Here is a 27719-nt window from a genome sequence, read left to right on the forward strand (position 1 = left end):
GACCTGGGGGGCCTGAAGAGGGGGACATTCCCATCTCGACCACAGGCCAGTTCAGAGGTCAGCGGGCGGACTCCTGCTGGTGCTGCAGTCGGCAGGGAGGGAGGACATGACTTCTCCCAGGTGGGAAAGGGAAGGGGGGTGTCCTCTTCCACTTCCTGTGCACCTGCTGCTCGCAGGGCCTCCTGGGAAGAAAACGCAGAGAAGACACGGCAGCTGCTGAGCATCAGAGCCAAACCCTGCCAGGCAGGGGCCTCGCTCGCTTGCTCGCTCACTCTTTCACTCACTCACCCTCGGTTACCGGGGGCAGTTGGCCATCCTACATGGGGGTTCTCTGCCCTCCCTATATGGGGAGCCCCTCGGGGGGCAAAACTATGACTCGCGTTCGGTGCTCCCACTGCCTGGCACACAGTAAGTACTTAATAAATACACAGAGGCCAGCGATTGTGGTCCAGTTTGGAAAACTTTAGTCTTTGTATGGATGAGACACCTTAGACTGCAGGGGAGGTGTTCCCTGGTGGTGCAGCGTTATCACTGCAGTGGCTCAGGTCACTGCTACTGTGCAGGTTTGATCCCTGGTCCCAGAATTTCTGCATGCTGTGGGTGTGGCCAAAAAAAAAAAAAAGGACGGGGGAAATTCCCATTGTGGCACAATGGAAATTAATCCAACTAGTATCCATGAGGATGTGGGTTTTGTCCCTGGCCTGGCTGAGTGGGTTAAGGATCCAGCATTGCCGTGAGCTGTGGTGTAGGTCAGCAGATGAGGCTCGGATCTGGCATCGCTGTGGCTGTGGCGTAGGCTGGCAGCCGTAGCTCCGATTTGACCCCTCTCCTAGGAACTTCCATATACCGCAGGTACGGACCTAAAAAAAGGACTGCAGGGGACCTATGTGCTCCGCCCCTTCTTTCAACTCCTTCACAGCTGCTACCTCCTCCATGAAGTCCTCCTGGGCACCCACTCCTCCCTCCACCCCGAGGAACTCCCTTCTTCCCCCGCCTCTTTGCCCTGACACACTGCCACCATTGAGGCAGGCCAGAGCAGTGCTCAGGAGCGGAGGCTGGGGCCGTCCTCAGAGTCACTTCCCTGGACACATTCCTTAGCTGTGTTACCTTGGGCAAATATTCTTTTAACCTTCCTGTGCCTCGGTGTCCTTATCTGGAAAACGGAAGCGATTCGAATACCTATCTCATGGAACTGGGGTGGGCATTAAATTGATGTGTAGGTTAAAATGCTTAGAGACAGTGCCTGGCATCCAGTAACTACTCTGAACTGCCTTGCGATGGTGTAACCATGCTGATTATTGCTTTCCCAGCTGCCTGGGGCTCCTCGAAGCTGGGGTCCTTCACTTCTGCATCCTTCTGCTGAGGCCAGTGCCTGGTGAAGAGTGTGTGCTCAACAAAGTGTGAAGGGATGGATGGATGAATGGGTAGGTGGATGGATGGATGGGTGGATGGGTGGATGGACAGATGAATGGACAAGAGCAAGAGCTGAAATGCATGGTCCTAGGGCCTTGCCTGAAGACTCAGCTGTGGAGGCCTGGCCCAAAGGCTGCAAAACCCCCGGCTGCCAACTGCAGATGCCACCAGAGCCTCATGTCCTCTGTTCTTCCTTTTGCTCACTTATTTGCAGCCCCTGCCAAGGGCAGGGGGGGGAGGAAAATCCCCTGGATCTGAGTCTGGGAAGTTCGCTGCTAGGCAGCCACTTCAGTGGAGAGTTTTGAAGAACATGAGGTTTCCGAATGTGCTGCGGTTTCCTTCCCATCACCCGGTTCCTGAGGCCCTGACAGCGCAGCCTCGGCCCGCTGGCTCCCCACCCGAGGTCCAGGTCTGCATCCGCCCAGGAGGCTGCACAGCTTCAGAGCATCCAGAAAACTCAGTAATGACCCGAGACCCTCAGCCACTGCTTTCCAAGTCCTGCCTGAGGAGGGTGTGGCCTCCTCACACCCCACCCCGGCGTCTAGCCGCTGCCTCCCACCAATGGAAGCCTGATGGGAGCCTCCTAGGTGCCAGGTTCAATGCTGGGCGCCCACCTACACGGCAAGCCTGGGAGGAAGGCATTTCATCCTCGTCTTGTGCCCATTCACCTGTCATTCGTTGCACCAGTGTCTATGCAGCATGTACTAGGTGCTGGCCCTGTGCTCGGCTCAGGGGGATCAGACGGAAAGAAGACAAATGCGAGGCCCCAGGCAGGCAAGAGGCCGTGGGCTGGACCCAGGCTCAGAAGTGGCAAAGCTCCCGGGGCTCCATGGTGCAGATTCAGAGCATGGGTTGCACCGTGAGGGGGCAGGGGGCTTTGTGGAGGCGTGGGGGAGGCAGAAGAGCCCCAGAGTGGGCGGCGGAGGCAAAGCCCAGGTTCGTGTTCCAAGGCAGCTTGGCACTCAGCTGCCTCCCGATGCCAAGTCGTAAAGAGACTCCTGGAGGCACAGACCGATGCCTTCGTGAGGCTCTCTCTGAGCCTGGAGGCATTAACAAGACGTCTATCACCATGGCATCGAGGTGCTTAGACAACCTGCGCCCCCCAGGAGCTTGGAAACAGCGTGAGGCAGATTATCTGTGTCTCACTGTGACATACGCGATCATGTATCACGGTGATGGATCAACAGTCAATACCGCCGGGGTCCCTGCCGCCCCCCAGCCCCCCAGCCAGTAGGAAACGTCTGGTGTGCACTCCTCTTCCTTCCTCCCCGGGTTGGCGGGCCCCGCTCCTGCTTGCCGTCCCCAGACACTCCTGGAGTTGGTGGCAAACGTCTCCTGGCTTTCATTGTTCATGTGCAAACCAGCCGAGGGAAAAGCATTCAGACCAAGGGTGGAAACTGGACTCCGTCCTGCCGTCGCTAGACGCCGCGGCCAGGGTGGGAGAGAGGCTCCGGATTCGCACAGCTGGCCACTAAATGCCAGCCCCATGCACCTGCTCTGATCTTGGGCAAGTTTCTTTGCCTCTTGGGGGCATCGTTTATCATAGTGGGATAATAACCTTTTTTTTTTTCTTTTTTTTCAGGGCTGCACCCACGGCATATGGAAGTGCCCAGGCCAGGGGTCAAATTAGAGCTGCAGCTGCCAGCCTACACCACAGTCACAGCCACAGCCACACAGGATCTGAGCTGCATCTGCGACCTACACCACAACTCACGGCAACAGAGGCCAGGGGTTGAACCCACATCCTCATGGATATTAGTTGGGTTCTTTACCAGCTGAGCCACCATGGGAACTCTGGGATAATAACCTTTATCTTGAAGGTTGACGGGCACTCGTGGAGAAAGGAGGGGCCGTGTCAGCTTGTGCTGAAACCCAGCACCTTCGGTTCACCCCAGCTTCCCCAGGGTGCTGGCTGGCTCCTCACCACCCCTTCCCTCTGCCGCTCCGAACACGTGGGCAGACATCTGTCCCCAGCCGCATCCAGCTCTGCCCAGTGCTGAGCTCCAATGCCAGGGCTGCGCAGCTCCCGGTCTGCTGGGGAAAGGGCCCCAGGTGGCAAATAATTGCTGGCCCTGAGTTGGTGCCCGTGGAAGTGAGGACAGGGGCTTTGGTTGGGCCAGATGGGGAAGCAATTCATGTGTCTCCTGGTGGGGGAGGGGTGGGCTCAAGTTTAGGGAAGCTGCAGGGAAGAGAGACATTTGGGGGGGGGCTGGAGGGGGAGGCGTTCCCCGGGGGACCCACAGTGGCCGTCACTGGGCTAATGAAGGGCAGCTGGCTCCTGCCCTCACCCGAACTGCCTGGCCCCTCCTCTCCATCACACACCTGCCCCTCCCAACCGCAAAGTCTGCTCTTCGAGGGGCACGTTAATTAAGGGGCTCCCAGACTATTTTCCGGGGGAAGTTTGTGTGAATGGGGCTGGTTTTTTTTAAGAGTTTCAGAGGTGCGCAGCTACGCCAGCCCTGGGGTTACCCGTGGAAATCCTGTGCCCTCTCTGTCACCAGTGTCTTCTGGACAGGCCACCAGCTGGCACGGGGGTAAGGAAGGGAGAAGCTGATGGCCCAGGGAAGGGGGCTGGGGAGACCTTCCTGGTGGCCCCGAGCTTGGGGCTGTTCCCACTGCTTGAGCGGAAACTCTGGGGTTATTGAAAGGACAAGGTGGCCCACGGAGGCCTCGAGGAAGCAGAGGGTTGGCCAGGGAGGAGCTTGGTGGGGACGCGAAGGGGAACTGTGGCTGCCTGGAAGCTGTCCCCTCCTGTGAGCTAAAGAGGAAGGAGGAACGCTGGCGTGAAGGGCCCGATGGAGAGCGGGCCTCCGGGGCGGTGGGTGCCGCCGGGCCCCCTCTCGGCCCCCTGGCTGCTGGGCTTGTTCCTGCTCCCCTGGACCCTGAAGCTCACAGGTACACCGTCTTCCTTCTCCCACGTGCTCTCTGGCCGCGCACATCAGAGCCGCTTTCATCCTCCGGGTGGCTAATTCCCGGGACCTGTCTCGGGGGATTTGCTGGTTGCTTTTGAACATTGCAGACTTCACAGGCGACGCCTTCAGGGACCAGGCGATGTTTAGCTAATGCCTTGCCAATGTGGCTTTTGAAGAGGCAGGGGCAGCGCTGCTTCCTCGCTGCTGGAACAGCCCCTCTGTGTACAGCTGGACCTCCTGGCCCTGGAACGAGGTGGGTGGGCGTTGCTGCGGCCAGGGGGCCTCAGGTTGGGTGCAGGATCCCTGGGAAGGGACAGCTTGCCCCCGAGGATCTCACAGTGGAGCCCCCGCATTGAGCCCGCCACGCAGTGCCTGGCCCGTGTTAGCCAGGGAGGGGCGAGGCCAGCTGCTGGCCACAGGAGCTCAGAGCCTGAGGCACAGAATTGCCACAGGTGCCAAAAAGGATGGCACCTCCCACTTCCTGAAATACAGCTAGAGGCCTCTTTCCTGGCTCCAGGTCCCCTCAGACTGGTCCTGGGGATAGGCGGCTTGGGGGCAGGTTCATCCGGGCCAGGGAACCCCCCCAGGAGTGTCCCTGGACAGGGCTGAGTACCCCAGGATCCCTGAGGCTCAGTCTGTCTCACCTGGGCAGGGCTGACCCTCTTGGAGTGCCAGGGTGCCCCGACCCAGCTGTGCAGGCTGGGTGCTTTCATTACCAATCCTTTGACTTTTATGAGCCTTCGGGGAGCTGCGCCCCGCCCTTCTGCCGCATCGTCTGTCTCTTGTTTATACCCTAAATAATAACAGCTATTCTTATGACTATGCCTTAGCTTCTCCCATCCTCAGGCCCCCGTCCTCAGGCCCCCTTGTGTGCCGACCCACTGGCATCATTTAAGAACAGGAAACTGAGGTCGGGAGGCCAGGTAGCTCGCCCGAGCCTAGAGGGTGAGGGGAGGTCAGATTCAGCTCCAAGCCAGGACCCTTGGCAGTGGGCTCCGGGGGTCCTCTCGCCTTTCTTTGTAAAGAATATTCTTCACAGAAAAATACACCCTTGGGGAGCCAAGACCTGACTGTGTGGTACCCACTGCAGGCCTCAAGGGCCAGGCCCCTGTGACTTCATCTCCTTTGGTCTGTGCCCCTCCGGCCCCTCCCTCACCCAGGGACAGATGCCAAGAGGGAAACTCGGCTTGTCGGTGACAACGAGTTGGAACTCATTCGTACTCACTTTTAGCTTGATTGCCCCCAAATTCCCATCATTTCCCTTTGTGTGGTCCGTCTTCCCCAAAAGGCACCCGGCACATCCCAGTAACCAAGAGGAAGAGGATTTCGGGGTGCTGCCACGAAAAGTGCTTTTGTAACTGTCTTCATTGCAAACAGATTTTCTTCCCCAGTGTTGCAACAAGCATACGAAAGAGACACTCTGCTCTTTCACAAGAGGTGGAAACACCCCGTGATCTTCTAGAACCCCTTGGAGCAGCAGGCAGCACCTCATCATTCCTGGTCCTTCCCCCCCGCGGGTGCCTGGCTCTGCTATGCCCCGCCCCTCCCCCACCCTCTTGCCTCTGAGCTTTGGGGGTTCGATGGGAAGAACCCAACCTCTCCCTCATCCCCCACACCTCCCCAGCTCACCCACCAGCCTGGTCCAACCCGCTCCATCCACTGCGAGCACCGAGCCCAGCCTGCCGCCCTCAGCCGTGTCCACGGGGGGACTTGGGTAGTGTGGTCACTGAAGCCGCGGCTCAGCGTGTCATGTCCCTCAACCGCCTGATGCAGGGTTGAGGGCCAGTCAAGGATGTTGGGCCTGAGTTTGGATCTGAGCTCTGCGACTCAGCCTGGGCCCCTGGGCAGGTTCTTGATGTTGCTGTGTCTCAGTGGCCTCATCTGTTAAATGGGTGCACTAGTGATGCCTGCCTGGTAGCACATCCTGAGACTGAGTGGGGAGGGCACGTGGTTAGGGCTCGAAAGACGTCAGCCACCTGCCAGCCTGGCAGAGCCAACTGAAATGCAAGGTTCAGTTTGTTGGCCCTACATCCTAGGGAGCCCACGGGCTCCTTGGGGTCACACCCCCCTTCCCGGCATCTCCAGCACACCCTGGGATGGCAGGTCAGGACCTCTCTTGCTCCCAGTCCTCCTCCCCCTGCTCTCCTCTGGTCTCTTGAGCCTTCTGCCACTTCTTTCTCAAAAGGTCTAGCAGCCACCTCTGGTCTCATGGTCACCTGCTCTCCCCCAGAGCTGAGGCTCACTTTCCCGAGAGCAGCTGCACACCTGCTTTCAAAAGGCCTCAAGTCACCTCCAAGGGCTTTGGGGCCAGACAGACCATGTTCAAGTCCTGCCTTCATCTATCGACTGCTGTGTGACCTCAAGCAAGTTACTTAACTTTTCTGAATCTCAGTGACCTCAACAAACATCCGTCCCCTTTCTCTTCCTGGCCTTTCCAGAGCTCTGGCTTGTGTTCATCTCTCACACATTCATAGAAAAGGACCAGGACTCGGCACTGGGGGGACCTGCTGGTGAAAAGCCTCAGCCCCCACTCTCAGCCTGGAGGAAACTGTGAGACACCCGCAAAACAAGGCCCAAGGCGGGAGGGAACCAGGGCAGGTTTGCCTCCCCTCCCCCGTTAGCTCTGGACTCAGGTGTCACCGCCCTCTTTGTTGTCCCAAAGATGTTCTGCAACCTGCTGCCTCCCTCCCTGCCGCTGCGGGCCTCTGTCAGGACTGGCCTCGGCTTTTCATCTTCTTCTAATCCCAATAAAGAGCTTTCGAGGCAGGCGAGGAAAAGCACCTCTCTGCTGGAGGTGGGGCAGGGGGAGTGGTGGAGGGGGAGGCAGAGCAGGTGGGTGGGTGGCAGGCACAGCTGGAATAAAGGCTGGGAGGCCAGAAGGCAGAGCCGGGGGAGGGGACCGGGAGCGGGTCGGTGTGACCGGGGAGGAGCGTCTCTTAGCAGAGCCGTGGGCTACGGTTCCCCTGGGATATAATTCTGGGTGGATTATGAATGCCTGTCAGGTCCAGCTTCAGGTGCTGTTCCAGTAGGTCCTATTGTCAGTGCTTTCTTTTTAAATCGTGAAATAGAATAGACACGCAGAAAAGAACAATCAATATAATAAAACATGTTGCTGCGTGTGGCCCTCTCAGTTCACAAAAAAGAACAGGACACTTCCCCAGAGACCCTGGACCCCCCTTGGAAACCGTCCCCTCCTCCCAGGCACCCCCATCCTGAAGACAGGGCCATGGCTTCCTGGCATTTCTTTATACTTTTATCTTTTGGTTCGTGTCCCTAAATGATAGAGGTGAGTCGGGCTTGTTTTTTGAACTCTGTGCAATCAGCACGACCCTGCAAGTGTTCTGTGTGACCTGCTTCTTTTACTCGACGTCCTGTTTTTTAAAGATACAGCCAGCTGACCGTGTGGCTGAAGTTTGTTTATTTTCGTCGCTAAAGAACAGGGGTCGCAAACCCTGGCCCGTAGGGTAAATCCAGCCGACCACCTTTTTGTCTGGCCTGCGAGTTATGAATGGTTTTTTACATCTGTTCATGGTTGGGGAAAAAAAAAAAATCAAAAGAAGACTACTGATTGCACAGCATGTGAGATTAGACCATCATGTCAGCCCTCCATTCCCACCGGTTTCGCATCTGCGGATTCCACCAACCGTGGACGGAAAATATTCGGGGAAGACTTTCCGGATCCTGCCAAAAAGCCACCCTTGCATTTGCAGGCAGTTATTTATAAAGCATAGTATTTACAGCCGTACCTCTAGCACTTACATTGCATTAAGGGTTATAAGTAATCTAGAGATGATTTAAAGGACCGTTGACCCTTGGACAAAGTGGATTTGAACTTCAAGGGTACATTTATACGTGGTTATTTTTCAATAGCAGCTACGACAGGACTACACGGTTGGTTGACTCTGAGGATGTGGAGCCTGGACACAGAGGGCTGACAGCGAGTTGTACTTGGCTGTCCCATGGCGTGGGGATCAGCATCCCTAACTAGCACGTTTCTCAAGGGTCAGCTGAATGTGGGACCCCTATGCCGTTGGGGGTAAAGGACTTGAGCATCTGCGGATTTGGGTATCCGTGATGGATCCTGGAACCAATCCCCCCTGGATACGGAGTGACGACTGTACTCACATTCCCGCGCCCATAAATAAAGTTTTATTGGAACAGAGCCATGTGTATCCATTCATAGCTCATCCGTGGCTGCTTTGGCCCCACAACCGCAGAGCTGAGTAGCTGTGATGCAGACCACATGGCTCGCAAAGCGTAAAATATTTACTATCCGGCCCTTTACAGATCACGCTTATCGACCCCTGCTGCGGGGCGTCCCGTTGAAGGAATATCCGCGAGCTGTTTAGTTCTGATGGACAGTCCAAGGTGTTCCCGCTGGTGGCTGTGAGCCCTGGTGTCGTCTCCAGGCTCACGTGGGTTCGGGGTCTCCGGGGGATCCGCCCATGAAGGCTGCTTCTCTCCGAGCTGTCTGCAGAACATGCGTGGGCTTACTTGGTTGGCTTTGCATCCTTGACCCCCCAGCAGGGTGCCTGGGCCCCAGGGGAGGCCCAGGAAATGCTAATGATCGCAGAATGAATTCAGCTTCCAGCCAGGTGACCCCGGAGTTGGAGATGAGACGCCCCTGGAGAGGCGCAATAGCCGTCTTGACTCCTGAATGAGGGAGGGGGAGCTTGCTGGGCAAACGTGGCCCAGAAACAGGATCTGACACCACCGCCGCCCCCACGCTTCTTTGCTTGTTATGGATCCAGGTGGGGCCTCGCAGTGGTGGGAGGGTGGGTGTCAGGCACTGGAGCGGGGGCTGAGGCCAGAGGAAAGGAAGGGGGCAAAGGAGGTGAGCCTGGAGAGGTGGAGGGAGAGGGCATAGGTATGAACTGGCAGGTGGAGCGTCCGGCTTCCTGGCAAAGGACAATCTGACCCGTCTGGTTTGAGCCCTGGCAGACTTTAGCCAAGTCACCCGACCACTCTGGGCTCCCACCTCCCTCCTCTGCCAGTGGCCTCAGGAGGGCATGTCCAGGACCAGCAGTAATCCCAGGATTGGCACCTGGGGCCTCTCGGGGAGGGTCTGTGGGCCTGGACCACAGGGACAGGCTGCCTGGAGGAGGAGATGATCCTGGTGGGTTTCTGCTCCCCCCACCACACACACGGGTCCCACCCTAAGACTCTCCGTGGGCTGTGGCGGAGACAGGTAGAGCCAGGGTTGGAGCCCCTTTCGGGCTCCAGGCCTGATCCCTGCTTGCTGCTGATGGGCAGACGAGGGGGGAGGGGAGAGGCGACACCAAGTGGGTGCAGCCCAAGCCCAAGTGCAGGGGTGGCCTCCCGTCAGGCGGCCTGTCCTCTCATCAGAGGTGGCACACACGACAGCGCTGGTCAGAGAGGCACATTTCTGAAAGCAAGTTCACGCGCAGCCACACACATCAAAATTTAAAACACACATGTTCTTTGAGGCAGTAACTCCCCTTCTCAGACACGTACTAAGGAGCTGGGGGCCCGGGAGACAGTGCGTATATATGAGGATGCACGCTCCTGGGTCCATGGAGCACAGCCGGCCTCGCTCCATCCGCTGGTTCTTACTGCAGAGCATTTAGATGAAACCCTCCGGCTCCTGCCCCCCCCACCCCCACTTTTGAGCCAAGCTGGATGCCTGCTGCCCCTGAGCTTTTGCTCCTGTGCCTTGCTTGGCTTGGAAGGTGTCCTTTCCCTCGCTCACCTGGTGATGACCACCTGTTGGTCAAGGTTGAACGCTGGTACCTTCTTTGTGGTGCTCTTTCTGTTTCACGGTCCCAGCCAATGACACACCCAGCCTTGCTCCCCAGGGTGTTCACCTGTGGTTCTGAGTGTGCAGGAGCTCAGAGGTGTGAGCTCACCGGGAGCAGGTGAGGGTATAGCCCCGGAACAAGTACCCAGCCCTTTGGAGGTGGGCTGTGTGAGAACGAGAGGAAGGTGTCTGCAGGGTCAGGGTCAAGGCCAGACAGAGCAGGAGCCACAGGGTCTTTGCTGACCTCCTGGCTGGAGAGCATCAGGTCTTGGGAGGGAAGGACGAGGCTGGCAGAAATAGATGTGGAAGGGAGGGGGGGGGCAGTTGAGTGATTTTGTTCCCGGAGGGTGTAGCCTCTTTGGGGAGGGAGAGATTTAAGAGAAGTCAGGATAAAAGTAATGTGGTGAAGGCTTTCACAGGAAGGAATTAGTGTTGTCAGCCAGAAGTATTTATATTTTAAAAGTATTTCTATTAAAAAATGTTTATATTTTAAAAGGAGGCTGGAGGCGGGGGGTGCCGAATCCCACAGAAGGAATCACTCGTGTGAGGGTTTCAGGTGACCGAGGAAGGCTGTTTGGCTCTTGTCACCTTCTTAGCATCAAATGTGATCATGTCACTTTCCCATGGAGGGGGGTCCACAGAGGTCCCCCAGGTTTCCAGGACAACATTCCACATTCAGGTCCCCGCCTCCCCCATCCCACCCCTCCCACGCGCATCGCCCTGTTTCAAGACTTGTAGAAGCTTCGCCCAAGAGTTTTTTAGGCTTAAACCTCCTCACTTGGATTCCCCGTGAACCTGGCTCCCTCCTCCTCTTCCTTCAAAGTTCCGCTTGGTGAAGGGACGGGAAATGCTCGCGGCTGAGATGTCAGGGGGGCAGACCCGCACACAAGCTCAGTGCTAAGGTTTCTAGAATACACACAGTGAGCATGCTGCACTTTTGTATTGGGGGCGCGGGGTGCCCAGACGAGTTACCATTTAAAAAACAAAGGGACTCCAACTGTCCCCTCTCCAGGAAGCCCCTGCCCCCTCGCTGGGTGGGGTCCCCTCCCCTGCATGTCTGCCATCCCTCAGACTTCCCCTTATCCCACGCTTTCAGCTTCATCAGGCAGCACCCTTCCAGGGGGCAGTGGGACTTTGGGGGGGCACACACTCCTTGCAGAAGGGGGCATCCTGGTGGGGTCCTCACTCCTTTTCTCCCCTTTCAGAGACAAGGAGCAGGACCTCATGCCACCCGTCCGGTGGTTCTATCACACCACCCCATCCTGACAGTCTTCTCTGAGGTGGAGGTAAAGGCACAGGCCACATCCTGAAACCATCTCCAAAGTTTGAGCAACTTGCCTTTCAAACACAGGCCAAAAGGGAGGTGACTGCTATAAAAAATACCCATTAACACCCGTGAAGCTCATACATTTCGGGGACCACACATTTGGCATTCCACACTTGGTTTGTGTCCCCGAATGGCCACTCTGCACCCAGGGTCCAGAGTCTGGGGGCATGAGAACAGGATGTAGGCAGGCGCGGACATGCCACCCCCACCCCCTAACCCCTGCCCCCACAAGGCAAGTCCCATGCGTGAGCATCTTTGTCATTTGGAGGTGTTGAAAGATGTGACAGCCAGTCTGACGGCAGTGTTCCGAGGGCATCAGCGCCAAAAGCTCCAGGAAACACACACTCCGTTCAACGGCTGCCTTCCAGCGCCTGCCCCACGCTTCTCCCTGATCAGCCACTTAGCGACGTACCTCCGTGTCTGATGCCTCTGTCCTAAAGGACTCACCCGTTTTTCTGTGGCATCCTGGGACTTCATGCCCAGGCAGATGGCCAGAGTCCTGTGATAAAACCAGCATCTGTGTCTTCCCAGAAGCCTCTCATAAGGGCCTTGAAAAGAGAGGCACGGCTCCGAGAGATGCCAGGATTAAATGGGAGGGCAAAGCTCCATGCCTAAAATAAAGACCGTGGGAACTGCTTTCTTATGTAGCTGGAGAATCAACGTGTGTTCCTTTAAAATCGACCTAAGTTGGAATGGATACCTTTGATCCCCAACTCTGGGCTCTTGTTCCTCTGGCTCAATGCCATGGAAGGGACTGGGTTCCAGGCAGAGGGGAAGTGGGGGCCAGGGCCCGGCTGGGGAGGTGGTTGGTGAGGGGAACGGTGAGTGAGCCAGGGCAGCTGGAGTGGGGGGGGGGCAGCGATGGGGCGGCAGCGATGTGGTGAGTGCCAGGATCTGGGGGAGAAGGAGGGACTCTGGCTGGCCTTCTTCAGATGCTTGGCTGGCCCTGCCACAGGCTCTGTCTTACGGGGCTCATGGGGCCATTGGTTTCTGCTCTGGGAGCCACAGGCTCTCTTGAGCTAGGCAACAGTAGCCAACCCCCAATGCTGCAGGCTTAGCCATCATCCTCAGAGCCCTAGGGGCTGCCAGATGTCTCTGCCTCTTAGATGACTCAAAGTTAGGGGGAAGACCCCTGAATTTTTGGCTCCCTTTAAAATAGGACAGTTTGGGAGTTCCCGTTGTGGCTCAGTGGGTTAAGAACCTGACTAGTGTCCAGGAGAATGCGGGTTCGATCCCTGCCCTTGCTCAGTGGGTTAAGGATTTGGCATTGCCACAAGATGTGGCTTGGATCCCGAGTTGTCGTTGCGGCAGAGGATGGCAGCTGCAGTTCTGATTCGACCCCTAGCCTGGGAACTTCCATATGTCACAGGTGTGGCCCTAAAACGAATAAAATAAAATTAAAAAGGGCCATTCTTTCATTTGAGAAGTTTGTTTCTTTTGCTTGTTTCGAGATTTTAAAACCGTAGCCTCGAGTAGTGGTTATGAGTGTGGGGTGATCGGCTCAAGGAGACCCAGCTTAAAATACTGCCGCCTCCACCACCACTAACTGCTGTGCCCATGGGCCTCCCTTCTCTGAGCCTCAGTTTTCTCATCTGCAAAAGGGAACAGGCACAGCTAGTTTTATCATCGCAGGTTTAACAGCTTCATCCGAGGGTCTGTGTTGTACAGACGGAACTGTGCACCCAGAAGAGGCTCAGGGAAGAGGTGAGTGAGTCCTGCAGGCAGAGAGGGCGACCCCACAGCCAGGGAGAGGGAGGGGACAGGAGGGCATTCTGAGCCGTGGGAATAATGTGGCCCAAGGCTCCAGAGCCCGGCAGGCCTGGCGTCAGGGGGGAGTGGGTAACTGGGGACCAAGTGCAGCTGAGCTGGGCTGCACAAGGCCTAGAGGAATAGACTGGATCCTCCAGGCCAGGGACCTAAACATTTTTTTTTCTTAAACGGTGGCCCACAGTGAAGGGATGCATGTCACAGCGTGACCCTGTCTGAACCCAGTTGTATGAATATAACAAACCAGAAGGTCACCAACAGCGTCCTTCCTACAAACGAAATGCTCCGAGTTCTATTTTTTTTTAACTGCATGTCTTGACCCTGTAAATTGATTTCAGACTCCTTCGTGGGCCTCCGCTGTCGGGGGCGGGGGGGGGGGGGGGGGGCGGGGTTCCCGGGCCGGGTCAGGCAGGGCTGGAGCAGGGTGGCTGACCGATCCCCCGGGGCAGTGCCAGGCAGGCCCCGGCTGGGGAGCAGAGCAGGCTGGATTCTGGGGCTGTCTCTAGGGGGAGGGGGGGGGTGCCGTGCTGGGGGTGGGGAGGGCTGATGGGGTGGGCACCCCTCCCACACCCAGTCAAGGTCTTTGATGGCAAATCCCTCCCCGTGGGGACTCGGCATGGGGTCCTTCTGAGGTGGGAGTGAGGCACCGCCAACCAGCTCTCAAACCCACAGTTGAAGCGCCTGCAGATTCAAAAGAAGAACCGGAAAAGGAAGGAATCAGGCGCCAGCGGGTGGTAGATAAAGTCTCTCCCAACAAGCTGCCCAGGAACAGGGTGGGGGAAGAGGAGGAGGAGGCTGGCGGGGAGGCGGGGAGGGCTCCCAGGCTGAGCCGCAGCACACTCACTGCTTGCCAGGCAGCAGCGGAGCCTCCAGGGCCAGGGCCAGGCCCAGTACCTGACCCGGGCGTTGCCTACTCCCTGGTGTCCAGCCCAGCACGGGGCCCACGGTGTTAGACAGGCTTGGGGCAGGGGGCAGGGGGTCCTTGGGGGTTCTGTCCTGTCCAGAGGCCGCCCATGCCATGGTGTTCTGTGCTATGGGCCTGTCACATGGGCAGAAAAGTCAGGCTGGCATTTGTTTTCCAAGCTCACATTGAGGACATAGCACTCAAGTCTTAGGACTTAGGAGGTGGCCCTGCTTCCCTGTCTCTGGAGAAAGGCAGCCTGGCCCTGAGGCAGGCATGCCGTCTTCTTGGCCCCATGTTACCCCATGACAGCACTATAAGGCTGGCATTGCTGTTCTCTCCTTGTTGCAGGAGAAACACTGAGGTTCAGAGAAGTCAAGTGGTTGTCTAAGGTTGCACAGCACTTTTTTTTTTCTTTTTAGGCCTGCACCTATGGTATTTGGAAGTTCCTGTGTAAGGGGTCCAGCTGGAGCTACAGCTGCTGGCCACAGCCACGGCCACAGCAACGCTGGATCCGAACCATATCTGCAACCTACACCACAGCTCACAGCAACACTGGATCCTTAACTCACTGAGCGAGGCCAGGGAGGGAACCCACCTCCTCATGGATTCTATTTGGGTTCATTACTGCTAAGCCACAATGGGACCTTCTAAGTTGCACAGATTTTAATGACAGAGCCAGGATCCAAACACAGGCCCGCGGCCTCCAGGAACTAGGCTTCTTCCAGGTGCCCCACCCCCATTTCTGGCCAGGCCCCAGCTTCCTAGCAATCCCTGGAGCTGCCGATAAAGGAGGGGCAGAGGATGTGCTGTCCCTGAAAACACCGTCTCCTGCAAAGTGGGGGTGGGCAGGGCATGGCTGGGGTAGCCGGGGCTGCCCAGCACAATCTTCCGTTGAGTGGGGGTGGGGAGGGGAGGGCTCAGAGATGTCCGGGGCTGGGCTGGTGGCCCTGGGTAGCACTCCCCAAACACCATACTACAAGGCTTTCCCAGTCCCCCTCTGGCTGGCCCTGCTCGCAGCCTCCTCTCACCTGCTGGACCTCATGCAGGGCCCCCGGCACCCCACCATCCACACCGACAGAGGCTCACCATTCTCCCTTCCAAAAACCCCTGCCCTGGACCCAGCCTTCAAATTCCCCCTGTGCCTCTCACTCTCTCCTTTCCTCTCGGACCTGTTCCAGAAAGATCAGCCACCCTAGTCCCTGCTCCCTTCGGCCACCAATCTGACCCTCCTGCAGAAAATGCATGAGGCTCCTTGGGGCTCTTTCCTTGCCAGCTGTCTCAGCCTTGCCGCGCCACATCGGGTGTGCACACACAGGAATCCTGAATTATCCCAAAGCAACCTGGCGGGGTTGCTGCAGCTCAGGCCTCCCAGGTGTGGGGAGATTCGGCCACGCCTGGGGCTGCTTCAGCCACTCTGAGCAAGAGTCCCGCTGTCACTTTTGGTGGCAAATGCGCCTAGTTCTTCTGGTCTCCAAACCCGAGGCCCAGCCGAGATTCAGAACTGATTCACCCTGAACTCATTCCTGGCGCCGTCTCTCTCTTTCTGTCCTCAGACCCCCTCATCCAGCTTCTGCACATGTCAGCTGGGCAGAGGCGGGGACGGAGGAGCAGGAAGAAGCAGAGACTTCGGCCCATCAGGTGCTGCAGGCACTGGCCCTGTCTTGGGGCGTTTGCAGAGCGTGGAGTAGACGCCCTTGGGCATTTTGTGGGCCACGCAGGTCCCCCGACCTGGCTCCTGTGGCTCTCCCTCCTTCCACAGCCTCAGGAACCCAGGGTCCCCCCAGTCCTCCAATCCCTGGGCCATTTGCCCCTCTGGGCAGCCTGCAGTCTAAGAGTATCCCCAGGCTGGCTCACTTGGCCTCAGCAAAGCGTGAAGCTGCTGACACAGAGCTTGAAACAGACACCTGCCACTGTGCCATCCCTGTGGCACTCAGAGGCTCACCTCAAGCTCTTGGAGGGTTCCAAGGAAGCCCTTCTGCATGTAGGATGCGAAGCAGGCCTCTGTAGGGCAGCCCTGCCAAGCCCCCGCTGCATGCATGCTCTCTGGTCCTTATGACCCTGCCTTGCAGCCATGCGGCCACTTGTCAGCCTCCGACTGTAAAAATGTATGCCTCCTCCCAGGGGTCTGACCAACCCTTCTCTTTAGCATCTGATGGCTACTGAGCTTGGTGTCACCCTGAGCACGCGCCGCCCTGCCCCGGTCACGCTTGGCTGGGTCTCTGACTCCACCGCCTGGCCCGGCTGTTGGCTCTTAGCAGAATCAGACAGGCCGGGGTTCAGACCTCAGCTCTATCCCTTAGGCGCTCTGTGGCTTTGCACCTCTAAAACCCTCTGTTCTTTTCATCTGCAAAATGAGTTTGCAGTAGTTGCCTCATAGGACGGTCACGGTGACACGGGGCCTGTGTCACACCCAGCCGGAGGATGTTTTCTGGACTTTTCTTTCCCCACTGTACCTGTGTGTTTCTGCTTTCAGGTCACTGGTAACCTCCAGACCCCCTGGGCGTCACCACCCCTCTCACCTCCCCGTTAGGATTAGTGGTTCCCTCCCCACCAGCCCTCCCACTCCAGGCTTCCTCTGCTGCCATGTTAGACGGGGGTGGTCGCCAGGGAGCCCCTCCAAGGCCTCCAACAGGGCTTGTGATCTAACTGGTCTTTTTTTTTGGGGGGGGGGCACCTGAGGCACATGGAAGTTCTCGGGTTGGGGGTCGAATCGGAGCTGCAACTGCGGGCCTACGCCACAACCCCAGCAACACCAAATCCGAGCTGCATCTGTGACCTATACCACAGCTCATGGCAATGCCGGATCCTTAACCCACTGAGCAAGGCTAGGGATTGAATCTGCATCCTCATGGATATGAGTTGGTTTCCTTACCGCTGAGCCACGACGGGAACTCCAGCTGGTACTCTTATATGTTTATTGGAGATGCAAACAAGTGAGAGCTGAGAAGCATTCATGGACTTGGGAATTACTCTGAACTTGTTCGTAGTATTGAGCCTTAACCGGCAGATGCTTCTAGGTGGCAGCCAACGGGAGCAGCCTGCACCCAAAAGGGGGCCGCTTGGAGGCACAAATCCAGGGAAGGACGTGGGAGCTGGGCTGCCGTGGTCCAGGCTCTGGGGTGCCAACACCCCAGTGAAAAAGCGGGGGCATGGAAGCCGTTAGCTACCTCATCAGGCCAGAACCTATTCGCCTCGGCTGCAAAAGCAGGCCTCCCTCCCTCCTCCTTGATTTTGGCCTGCTGTCTCCTGATTGGCTGTCCTTATTGGTCCACAGACACAGCTTCATCGCTGCATTTTTTGGAGACAGCAGTTTCACGGGCGGTCTGAGGGTCTCCCTGGGGCAGGCCTGAGCCAGGGCCACGCACTTCCACGAGCCTATCCCTCTGACCCCAAAATAATGAATCCCAGAAGAATACAGAACAATGGTGATCCATTTTTACAGATTTCCCCAGAATTGCAAAGATGGGCTTAATGGCACCTGCAGATTCCATCATTTTCTAGAAGGATACCTCAAATGGGGATAATCTTTTAAGGCAACTGGATGAATGTCTTCCTGCCAGGACACACAGGAAGTTTGCCTCGCAGGAAGGTGGCCTCGCTGTGCTGACAGCTTGTCCAGCCTCCCCGGGCTGGGAGTGGCTTCTTAGAGGGAGAGGAGGCGTGGGAGGTTCCTGGGGAGGAGCAGAGGCTTCAGCGAGACCACTTGCCTGGTGGTTTGGGTCAGATTCCCACCGCCCCGACCCTCATGAGGAAACACCAGCCTGTCGCTGGCACTTGGACGCCTGGCTTCCTCTCAGGGTCACCGTGAGAACCCAACAGGAGAAGGTGCATACGATTTGGCAAGCGGTTCCCGAGCCGAGTCTGGGGGGCTGAGCAGGAGTCGGGCAGGTGAGGAGGAGGGACAGCAGAGGTGGCTGCAGGGTGGGGCCATGTCCTGGGTGTGCGGGAAGGACACAGGGTGGGCTCACAGGGCGGGGTGAGCACAGTTCATGTCACCCCCTCACCTCCTGTCCCTCTTGGCCCACCTGGGACCTGCACCCCGACCTGGCCCCCGCAACTCCTCACTCCCCAGCCCTGAATCAAGGCTCCCAGTTTTATGACAAAACTAATGGATTGTTATCGTTAAACCACCACCACCACCAGCCCAGGGATATATGGTGACGTGTGAGGTCCCCTCCCCCGGGGCCGGCACAGTTGGCGCTGCAGGCCTGAGCAGCACAATTGACAAAGCCGACCTGCTGTGACATCCAGACATGCCAGCCCGTTCCCTGAAACTGTCACTGGCTTGAGTTCCTCGGGGGCGGGGGGGGGTTTCCTCTTTAGTTGCGCCATAGGAAGCTCACATATCAGAGTGGTCTGAGCTTGGGGGATTAGCTGGCGTGGAGGGCCACCTCTGTCCTTGTCACCTGTCACTGAGCCTCCCCTGGGGATGCAGCCCATGGCCTTGCTGAGGAGACCCGAGAAGAAACTGGTCTGGCCTCTCGCCAGCCACGCAGCACCGTTGGCGGGGTGGGGGGTGCCCATGCCCCAGGTCCCCATCTAAATAAACCTTGCCACTCCTTCCAAGTGGCTCCAATGCGGGATCTCTCCCGAATAGCAACCTGGCCAGCATGTTCTCAGCTGCTCGCTGCTGACCTCAATTTTTTTTTTCCCATTGTTACCTGGGTTTTATTTTTTTCTCTCGACTTAAAGCAGCAGAGTTTAAGCTATTTCCACTTACTTTTTTTTTTACATTTAAATCATGTATATATATATATATATATATATATATATATATATATATATTATTCAAATGAATTTATCACATCTGTAGTTGTATAATGATGACCTCAATTTGGAACTGTCTGCTCTTGGACTGCTGGAGAGGGAAGGTGCTGGGGGAATGTGAACTGAAGGTGGGGGGGCTTTGCAGCCGAAGTCCGGGGCTGGCGAGGTGGCAGCTGCTAACCCAGCTCTGAAGCTGCCCCCCATCTGGGAGCCTGTACGAGGGGGGGAGGCCCGACCAGGCAGGCTGCCGCTGTGGGGCCTTCGAACTGTTCTCTCGGTGCCGCTGATGAGAGGGGGGGTATGTGCGGGTGAGGGGGGGAAGACCGCTCTGGAAGCCTTCAGATGGCCGTGGCCAAACCCGTGGAACACCTCTGCGCCGTCGGAAAACCACTCTTGGGTATTGCTTGTTCTATTTATATATTCTTTCTTTCTTTCTAATTTTTATTATAGTTGATTTACAATGTATATGTAATTTTTATATGTGTGTGTATATCTATATCTATATATGTATGTTCCTATCTGTGTGTGTGTGTGTGTGTGTGTGTGTGTGTGTAAACTTGGAGTTCCTGCTGTGGCACAGTGAGTTAAGGATCTGACTGCAGTGGCTCCAGCTGCTGCAGAGATGAAGGTTCGCTCCCCGGCCCAGCACAGGGGATTAAGGATCCAGAGCTGCTGCTACATCTTTGGCGCACGTTGCAGCAGCAGCTCAGGTTCAATCCCTGGCCCAGGAACTTCCATATGCCATGGGTGTGGCATTAAAAACAAAACCAAACAAAAACTTGACACATACTTTTCCGAGCTGAGATTCAGGGGAAGGTTTATTTCTCCGGTCTGATGGCTGCCATGCCTCCTCCTTCTGGCGGGGGAGAGCTGCGGGCAGACCTGCCTTCCTCTGCTGTCTGCCTAGGCCAGGAGGTGCTTCTTCCTGCTGGGACGGGTTGCTTTATTTTGGGTCCTGCCTCCTTCTTCCTGATTTCTCTGCCTTCCCCGGCTTCGGCGCATCTCACACCTGCGCTTTTATCAAGCACGGCTTCTTGGACTTTGGGAAGGACAGCAGTTGGGAGCCTGGGATCGGGCGTCTTCCAGATCTGGGCAAGGTTGCAGGTCCCCTCCATGCCTGCTGAGAAGGTGAAAGCTAGCGGCTTGACCTCCTTGACCCTCAGACGCGTCCTCTCTTAGACACGTTGCTGGCTGCGTTGGGAACTGTGGGGTCCTATGTGGGAGGCGCTGGGCACACACCCTGCGTGCTCACCGGGAAGCAGGTGGGGTTGAAGCCGCCACTCTCTCCTTTTCCTTCCCCTGCAGGAGGGCAGTCAGTGACCCACACCGGCCTCCCCATTGTGGTGTCTCTGGCCAACAAGGCCGTTTCCTTCAACTGCAGGGTTGCCTACCCACACACCCCCGAGTTCAAGAACTTCACCGTGGGCTACTTTTATGTGGACCTCCAGGGCCGGAGGAGCTCTGGGAAGCAGACCAGCTGCAAACCTGGCCGGAGCAGAGAGAACCAGACCCTCCTCATGGAGTGTCAGGTCACCCCCAAGCTGCCTGATGCATCTGCCACCGGCACCTACTACTGCTCGGTCCGCTGGCCGAGCTCCAGAGTGACAGGCAACGGCACCTTCATCCTGGTCAGAGGTGAGCTTCCTCCGCGTTGCTTCCCAAGGTGAAGGGCCCAGGAGTTTCAAGCGGCAGAGTTTGGGGCACAGGAACTAAAGTGGGGAACGCGGGCCTCATCGTTCGGCTTCAGTCAAGTGAAACAGGGCAGCCGCGGGGAGCCCCTGGCTGCACAGGTGTGCCGAGATGCCCGCCTTGGTGTGGCAGGGGCCAAGGCCGGGGATGTGACTCTAACCCTGGCCACCTCTGGCGAGTGATCTGCGAAGGGTCCCCTGGTCCTTGCTCTCAGTGTCCCTTCGGCACGATTCGGGGGTTGGGTGAGGGCACGGGTGAGTTTGCGGAGTCCTGTGAGTGAGCACGCGCGCTCTTAGACGTCTTTCTGGGGACAGATTTCTAGCTTTCCTCACGTTCTCCAAGGAGCAACGACTCTGGATGGTAAGAAGGGCCCATCACAGAAGTCGCAGTTCTCCGACCTGCCTCTGCCACTCCCACCAGGAGGGCCAGGGTTTCAGAATCCCACGGACCTGGGTTTGATCCCCCAGTCCTGTTACTTGCCTGAGTGTGACCTTGGATCTGGTCTTCATGGCAATACCTTGCCTGCCAGAGGCTTTTCTTGAGATAAGTGAGATCCTGCATGCAAAGGCTGGAGCCCAGTGATAGGACATGCTAGAAAAATAGCAGATACTCTGGTGCCTGGAGTGTGGTTGGCACTCTGCAATTTTTGGCCAGCCAGATGGACAGAGGGATGGACAGAGGGATGGAGGGAGAAAGGGATGGATGAAAGGATGGAAGACTCAAGGGAAAGGGCTAGTCTGTGCCCCTCCCCTACCCCTGGGGCAGGCCAGCACCTGCGAGGCCTGGTGCAAAGCCACCCCCTTCACCCTCCCCGCTTCTGCCTGTACCATCACCACTTCACCCTTGGAAAGCAGGAGGCCCCACGAAATGAAACGACCTGACCCGGCCCCCAAGCACCTCTCAGTGGAGCCAGCGCCCCAAGGCAGGAGCACGTAAGAAGCAAAGGATGTGGTCCTTGCCCTTAATTGGAAACAAGGCAGCAAACGTAGAAAGGGGTGCAGCCAGGGTTCCCATTGTGGCTCAGTGGGTTACCAACCCGACAAGTGTCCTTGAGGATGTGGGTTCAATCCCTGGCTTCGCCCAGTGGGTTAAGGATCCAGTGTCACTGCAAGCTGCACTATAGGTCGCAGTCATGGCTTAGACCCCGAGTTGCTGTGGCTGTGGTGTAGGCCGGTAGCAGCAGCTCTGATTCGACCCCTAGCCTGGGAACTTCCATTGCAACAGGTATGGTCCTAAAGAGAGGAAGGGAAGAAAGAAAGAAAGAAAGAAAGAAAGAAAGAAAGAAAGAAAGAAAGAAAGAAATAAAGAAGAAGGAAGAGGAAGGAAGAAGAGAAGAAGGAAGGAGGAGAAGGAAAAGAAAGAAAGAAAGAAAGAAAGAAAGAAAGAAAGAAAGAAAGAAAGAAAGAAAGAAGAAAGAAGAAAGAAAAAATGGGGGCTCAGCCGAGGAGAGTGTGGGAATGAGGAACTCAGCATAGTGGCATCTGGGGGTCCCCGGGGGGGGGGGGACAGTTGTAAGCAGGGTTGGGAATGGGATGTGTCCGGCCCCTCCCAGGCAGCTAACCTCTGCTTCCCTGCCCTCCCCCAGACACAGGGTACCAAGAGCCCTCACAGGGCCCCCAGAAGCTCCTGTTCTTTTGCTTCCTTGGCATCCTGGTTGTCCTCAGCATCCTGGGCACAGCTCTGCTGCTCTGGAAGAAGGTAGGGATGCAGGCACATGGCAGCGCTGCCCCCACCCTGCTCGCTGTGGTGTAGGGATGCCTCCCCAAGGGGTGGAGGGTGTTCCCGTGGGCCCTGTGAGCAGAGCTTGGAATGGGTGTTTCTGTGGCCACTGGCACCAGGGGCCTCTCTTTTGCCCTCCCCTCTGGCTGGGCCTGTGCTGCCAGCTCATCACCACCAGGTCTTTTTTGATCTTGTTGCAAGAAACCAGGGCTTTTCAGCCTTTTCAGCCTTTTCCGGGTCACGGGTGCCTCTGAGTAGCTGATGGAAGCTGCAGGCCCTGGGCTTCCTGATTCTAGCTCTTCAGATTAGGAACCCCTGTCCCCGGGTTTCTGGATCCCAGCAACCTAGAAGGAAGGAAGAAGCATTTCTTCAGGACTTCTGTGTGCCAGGCCCCCTCCCACGTGTGCCCTGGTGTGTACCCCACTGTAACTCCATGAGCGAGGTTCCCCTCCCACTTTACAGCTCTGAAGAGTGAGGCTCAGAGAGGCAGCACTTTGCCCTCAGTATGTTTCCTCCCCACTCCTGCTGCTCTTCCAAGGATGGGAACAGGTAGGACCGTTTTTTGTTGTTGTTGTTGTTGTTGTTTGTTTTGTTTTGTTTTTTTGCCACACCACAGCGCATGGAAGTTCCCAGGCCAGGAATCAAATCCGAGCTGCAAATGCGATCTACACCATGGCTATAGCAATGCCAGATCCTTAACCCACTACACTGGGCTAGGCATCTAACCTGTGCCTCTGCAGTGATCTGAGTTGCTGCAGTCAGATCCTTAACCCACTGCACCACAGCGGGAACTCTGGACAGCCCTTGATTTGTTCTCACTGAGCAGCTCCTTGGCTGGAACGCAGGTGCAGACACAGTAACTGTGCTTCAGGCCAGGGTGCTGGGGGACCCCACACCGGGCTTAGCTCTGTGACCACTCAAGGGTCTTCCATGGGCACGAAGCGCAGTGGGTGAGGGCAGAGCGGGGTCAGGGTGAGACCTTGTGCTTGAGCCCCCATTTTAGCCCCTGTTTGGCAAAAACAGGGTTGTAACGACTGGATCTCAGTGCCCTGCGAGGCCAGGGCGGCATCGTGACAGAGTGGGGGCTCAGTAAAATCTCAAGGGGAGAACACCTCTCAGAGCCTCAGCGTGACTCCAGTCCAGCCCCTCCCCCTGCCACGTGGCCTCGGGGACCCCACTTTCCTTCCTCCCCGCCTCCTCTCCTTCCAGGAATAGCTGTTGAGTGTCTAGTACGTGCCAGGCACTGGGCTAAGTGCCAGACACAGCAGAAAGCAAGACAGAGGCAGCCCCTGCCCTCTCGTCCAGTTTCAACCCTCTCTGAGTCTGTTTTCTCCTCTGGCAGTAGGGATGAGGATGGGTCCCTGCCCTCCCCCGGAAGGGTGAAGACGGCCAGATGGTGCCTGACCCTGATAGGAGGGCAGCGCTCGGTGCTTCCTGCCGCCCCTCCTGGCACTTGGGGGAGGAAGGCTGGCATGCGAGCCTGGCCTTGAAAGAGGGAGAACTTGGAAGACCAGCTTCTGGTTTATATTGCAGAGACATCCCCAGAGCTCCTTGGAGCGGGATCCAAATTTGAATATGGACCCTATAGATGCTGCCCTGCCCCAGAATTGGATGCCATGAGTGGCCTGTCCTCTCCCGTGACATGAATGCAGGAACAGAGCATGCAGTGGGGTCCTGGGGCCAGAGACCAAGCCAGGCAGCCAGCCACAGGGCAAGAGGACAGGGCTGGGGAGAAAGAGGCACCGAGGACCCCAGGAGCACGCTTGATAAATGAATCAAAGCCTGAGCTTCTGACCCAGGAGAGGCAGATGATTCCCATCCTGAGAGCAGGTTCGAGGGCTCCCACTCAGTTTGGGGTCAAGGTTGGCTTCCCAGCTCAGGCAACCTCCGATGCTGATCAGACCTCATCCTCTGAGGGCATCGGGCACAGCCTGTCTCCCCGACCCTCCACGGCATACTCCTTCTTTGGTCTCAGAACCCCCGGTGGCCCTGTGATGGGTCACCCACATCTTAGTGGCCGCTCAGCATCGGCAGGTCCCGGGCCCCTTCCTCAGAGCTCCCCCCGTCTGTTTACACTCCCCCATGACTGTGCTGCTCCCAGATCACCCAAGGTTGCTGCCCAAAGCCCTCCTGGAGCTCCAGACCACATCCACCTGTGCGGGCACCTGTGGGCATCTGTGTGTATGTGACACAGCACTCTTTAAGCCCCTAAGTCTGCCCCATCCCAGCATGTGGCACCAGGCCCTGGATGCTCAGGCTGAAGCCCTACAACTGATCCCTTAGCAAGGCCTGTCCACGCTCTGCCCAGGATCCAGCCCCTTCTCTCCTGCCCCAACCCCCAGCCCAGGCCTCCAGCACCCCTTGCCCTGCTTCTTCTCACTCTGCTCCCCACACCCTTGCTTCTGTGTCATCACTGTCTCCCTACCCTCCTGGAGCCTAAACCCAGAAAGTAGGGACTCGGTGTCCCCGGGAACTAGGGGAGCCTGACAAAAAGTGCTTGCAGAAGCAACGACAGAGTAAGAGACCGCTGCGGCCTGAAAGACGTGTTGGAGGTGGCCAGGCTGTGCGGTGGGCAAGGTGACCGAATTGCTCCCATTTTTCAGATGGGGACACTGAGACTCTACAGGTCTCCTGAGCTGCTGACAGCCCTGCTGATTGGTTTCTTCATTTGAAAATCACAGTAGGTAGGAGAAGTGTCGATAGTCTGGGGCAGGGCACACGGATGGGGCCAGGCCGGCTCCAAGGAGCATCCGCTCCCCTGTCACAAAATGCACTCTTTCCGAGGCCTGGGACACTCCCGCAGCCTCCTCTCCTGTCTTCAGGAGACAAGCAAGGCCCTGAGAAGTCTGCCCCAGCCCCCAGTGCCCCCCACCCCAGACGGACTTGGACTCCTTCTCAGGACCCCACAGTGGCATTTAACTCCCCGCTGGCGCCACCAGTCTTCGTGGGGGTACCATGAGGCCGGGCCTGGGTCTTGCACACCATGGGGTCTAGGAGAGCCCACACTCACCTGCCTTGGCAGTGACAGGAATACTAGATTTAGAAACAGGCATCTGGGAGCTCCCATCGTGGCTCAGCCGTAACAAACCTGACTAGGATCCATGAGGATGGGGATTCGATCCCTGGCCTCGCTCAGTGGGTTAAGGATCCAGCGTTGCCATGAGCTGATGTGGCTCGAATCTGGCGTTGCTGTGGCTCTGGCATAGGCCGGCAGCTACAGCTCCGATTGGACCCCTGGCCTGGGAACCTCTATATGCCGTGGCTGCAGTCCTAAAGAGACAAACCAAACAAACAAACAAACAAACAAAAAAAAAAACGGGGCATCTGGGTTTGATCCAAGGGCAGTCAGTGACTAGCTGGACAAACCTGTCTCCTCCCCTGAAAGTGGGCGTTGCGTGCCCACCTCCTCTGGCTATTATGAGACTTAAATGACTAAGTCCCAGAATCCTTTGCAACCTGTAAAGGGCGGCCCACATGCCAGCACCCATCTAACTGTCAGAGAGACAGACCTAACACGTTCAAACACAACAGAGGAGCGAAAACTCCAGATACTGTCAGGTCAGCATCTTGGTGACTCACACAGACCTGGGTTCAAATCCCATCCCTGCCACTTCCAGCTCTGTGGCCTCAGGCAAGTTGCCAGCCCTCTCTGAGCCTTCACAGTCTCCTGTGTGGAACACGATGATGTGAGGAGGCCTTTCGGGTTGGTGGAGGGCACAGGAGATAAGGCAGGGAATGCGTTTAAAGCCCCGCCTGGCACCCAGAGGCCCCCGTAGTCCTGAACCATTTTTGTGCTGTGACTGGGGGTGGCGCTGGCTTCTGCCTGAGAGTTAAGTAGCTCTTGAGAGCTAATCCCAAGTAAATGGGCTGGGGATTGGCAGGCAGCCAGGGTTTTTAATTAGCTCCTGCCCTGAGATGAGGCTGCTGTTGCTCCGCTGCTGGCAGTGTGATGCCTGCGACGACAAGCGGGGCGTCGGGGCGGCCTCCCTCCGGCCTGGAAGGAGCTGCCTGCACGGCCTCCTACCTCCCCGAGCCCCCCACCTTCCCAGAGGCCCACCGCCTGTGTGCTTCACGCAGCAGCCAGCCTGAGCTTCCTGCAGCTGCCCTCTGATGCCGGCGCCTCCTGCTTAAAGCCCTCCGATGTTTCCCACCGTCCATACTCCACCCATCAGGGCAGGTTCGCCTCTTGGGTCATGGTGACTATTGTTAAGTGACCTCAGGCCTCGGCACGTGCTCCTCCCTCCGCCTCTTCCCCCCTCACTTCTCAGCCTTCTGGTCTTCAACACCCCTCCCTGCCCCCAGAGGCTGTGCCAGGGGCTGTGGCCCCACCGGTCAGCAAATGAACCACCCTTGGTAAAACTGCTGCCTCAGGAGTTCCCTTTGTGGCTCAGCGGATTATGACCTTGACTAGTATCTGTGAGGATGTGTTCAATCCCTGGTCTTGCTCAGTGCGTTAAGGATCCAACGTTACCGTGAGCTTTGGTGTAGGTCACAGACACAGCTCAGATCCCACGTTGCTGTGGCTGTGACATAGGCTGGCAGCTATAGCTCCGATTCAACCCCTAGCCTGGGAACCTCCATAGGCCACAGGTCCTGCCCGAAAAAAGCAAAAAAAAAAAAACAAGACCCCCCCCAAAAAAAAAAACAAGACAAAAGTGCTGCTTCACTGTCTGTCTGCCCGGAACGACCAGGCTGGTGTCCACCTCTTCAGGTCGCTTATAACCAGAGGTGCCTGATGAGTGTGTGTTGGCTGGACAAGGGCCACCTAAGTGGTACCTGAGTGTCAAGCACTTACTTTCTCTTCACCTCCCTGAATTTTGTTGATGAAGAGTTTGAGGTCCAGAGAGGGGAAGTGAGTGAGGCCACAGAGCCAATGGGGGACAGAGAGGGACGGGACTCCTGCTCTGGCTGGCTTTTGCTCAGGTCCCCCCAAAGCAACCGGCCCTGCAGCCGGGGACCCTGTCACGCTGGCACTGTGCCCCGCAGCACGGGCCTCCCAGAGCCGGGCTCTGTGATCGAGGGCAATGCCTCCCTGGGGTCTTTTATCGTTTCTGGGGCCTCCAGGCAAATGAGTGGTTTGATGTTGGTCTCAGAGGTATTTGCCACATTTCCCTGGAAGGAGGCAGGGAGGTGCTGCGTGGCCAGTTTCCCCTGACAGTCTGCCGTCCTTTCCCCTGGTGGCAGGGGAGTTTGGGGGGGTGCAGGGATACAGGGCAGCCGCTCATCCCCAGCCCTGACAGCCCCGCCTCCTTTCCCCACAGAAACAGATGCAGGCTCCATGGAAGCACGCTGCCCAGAGAGGCCCGGACCCCAGCACTGCCAGCAGCCTGGAGCAGCCCCCGTCTGAATCCATCTACACGGTGAGTCCTCCCCCACTCCCCAGGTCTGACTTGGAGTCTGGTTCCTGGGCTCGGTCAAGGTACCAGCTCCGTGGCCTCTCTGTGCGCTGTGAGTCTCCACTTC

General features: G+C 57.2%; 1 protein-coding gene across 1 annotated transcript in view; it reads left to right on the forward strand.

The window, feature by feature from the left end:
• The first annotated feature begins 4099 nt into the window (after window positions 1–4099).
• NFAM1 (NFAT activating protein with ITAM motif 1) overlaps window positions 4100–27719 on the forward strand; it is a 34912-nt gene continuing 11292 nt past the window's right edge. The window contains exons 1-4 of the mRNA XM_047786085.1: window positions 4100–4308; window positions 20154–20483; window positions 22123–22235; window positions 27518–27616. Coding sequence (XP_047642041.1) covers window positions 4209–4308; window positions 20154–20483; window positions 22123–22235; window positions 27518–27616 — 642 coding nt within the window. The 5' untranslated portion in view covers window positions 4100–4208. The remainder of the gene's footprint in view (window positions 4309–20153; window positions 20484–22122; window positions 22236–27517; window positions 27617–27719) is intronic.

Source organism: Phacochoerus africanus, chromosome 7 (assembly GCF_016906955.1).
Source record: "Phacochoerus africanus isolate WHEZ1 chromosome 7, ROS_Pafr_v1, whole genome shotgun sequence".
NCBI classification, from domain to species: Eukaryota; Metazoa; Chordata; class Mammalia; order Artiodactyla; family Suidae; genus Phacochoerus; species Phacochoerus africanus.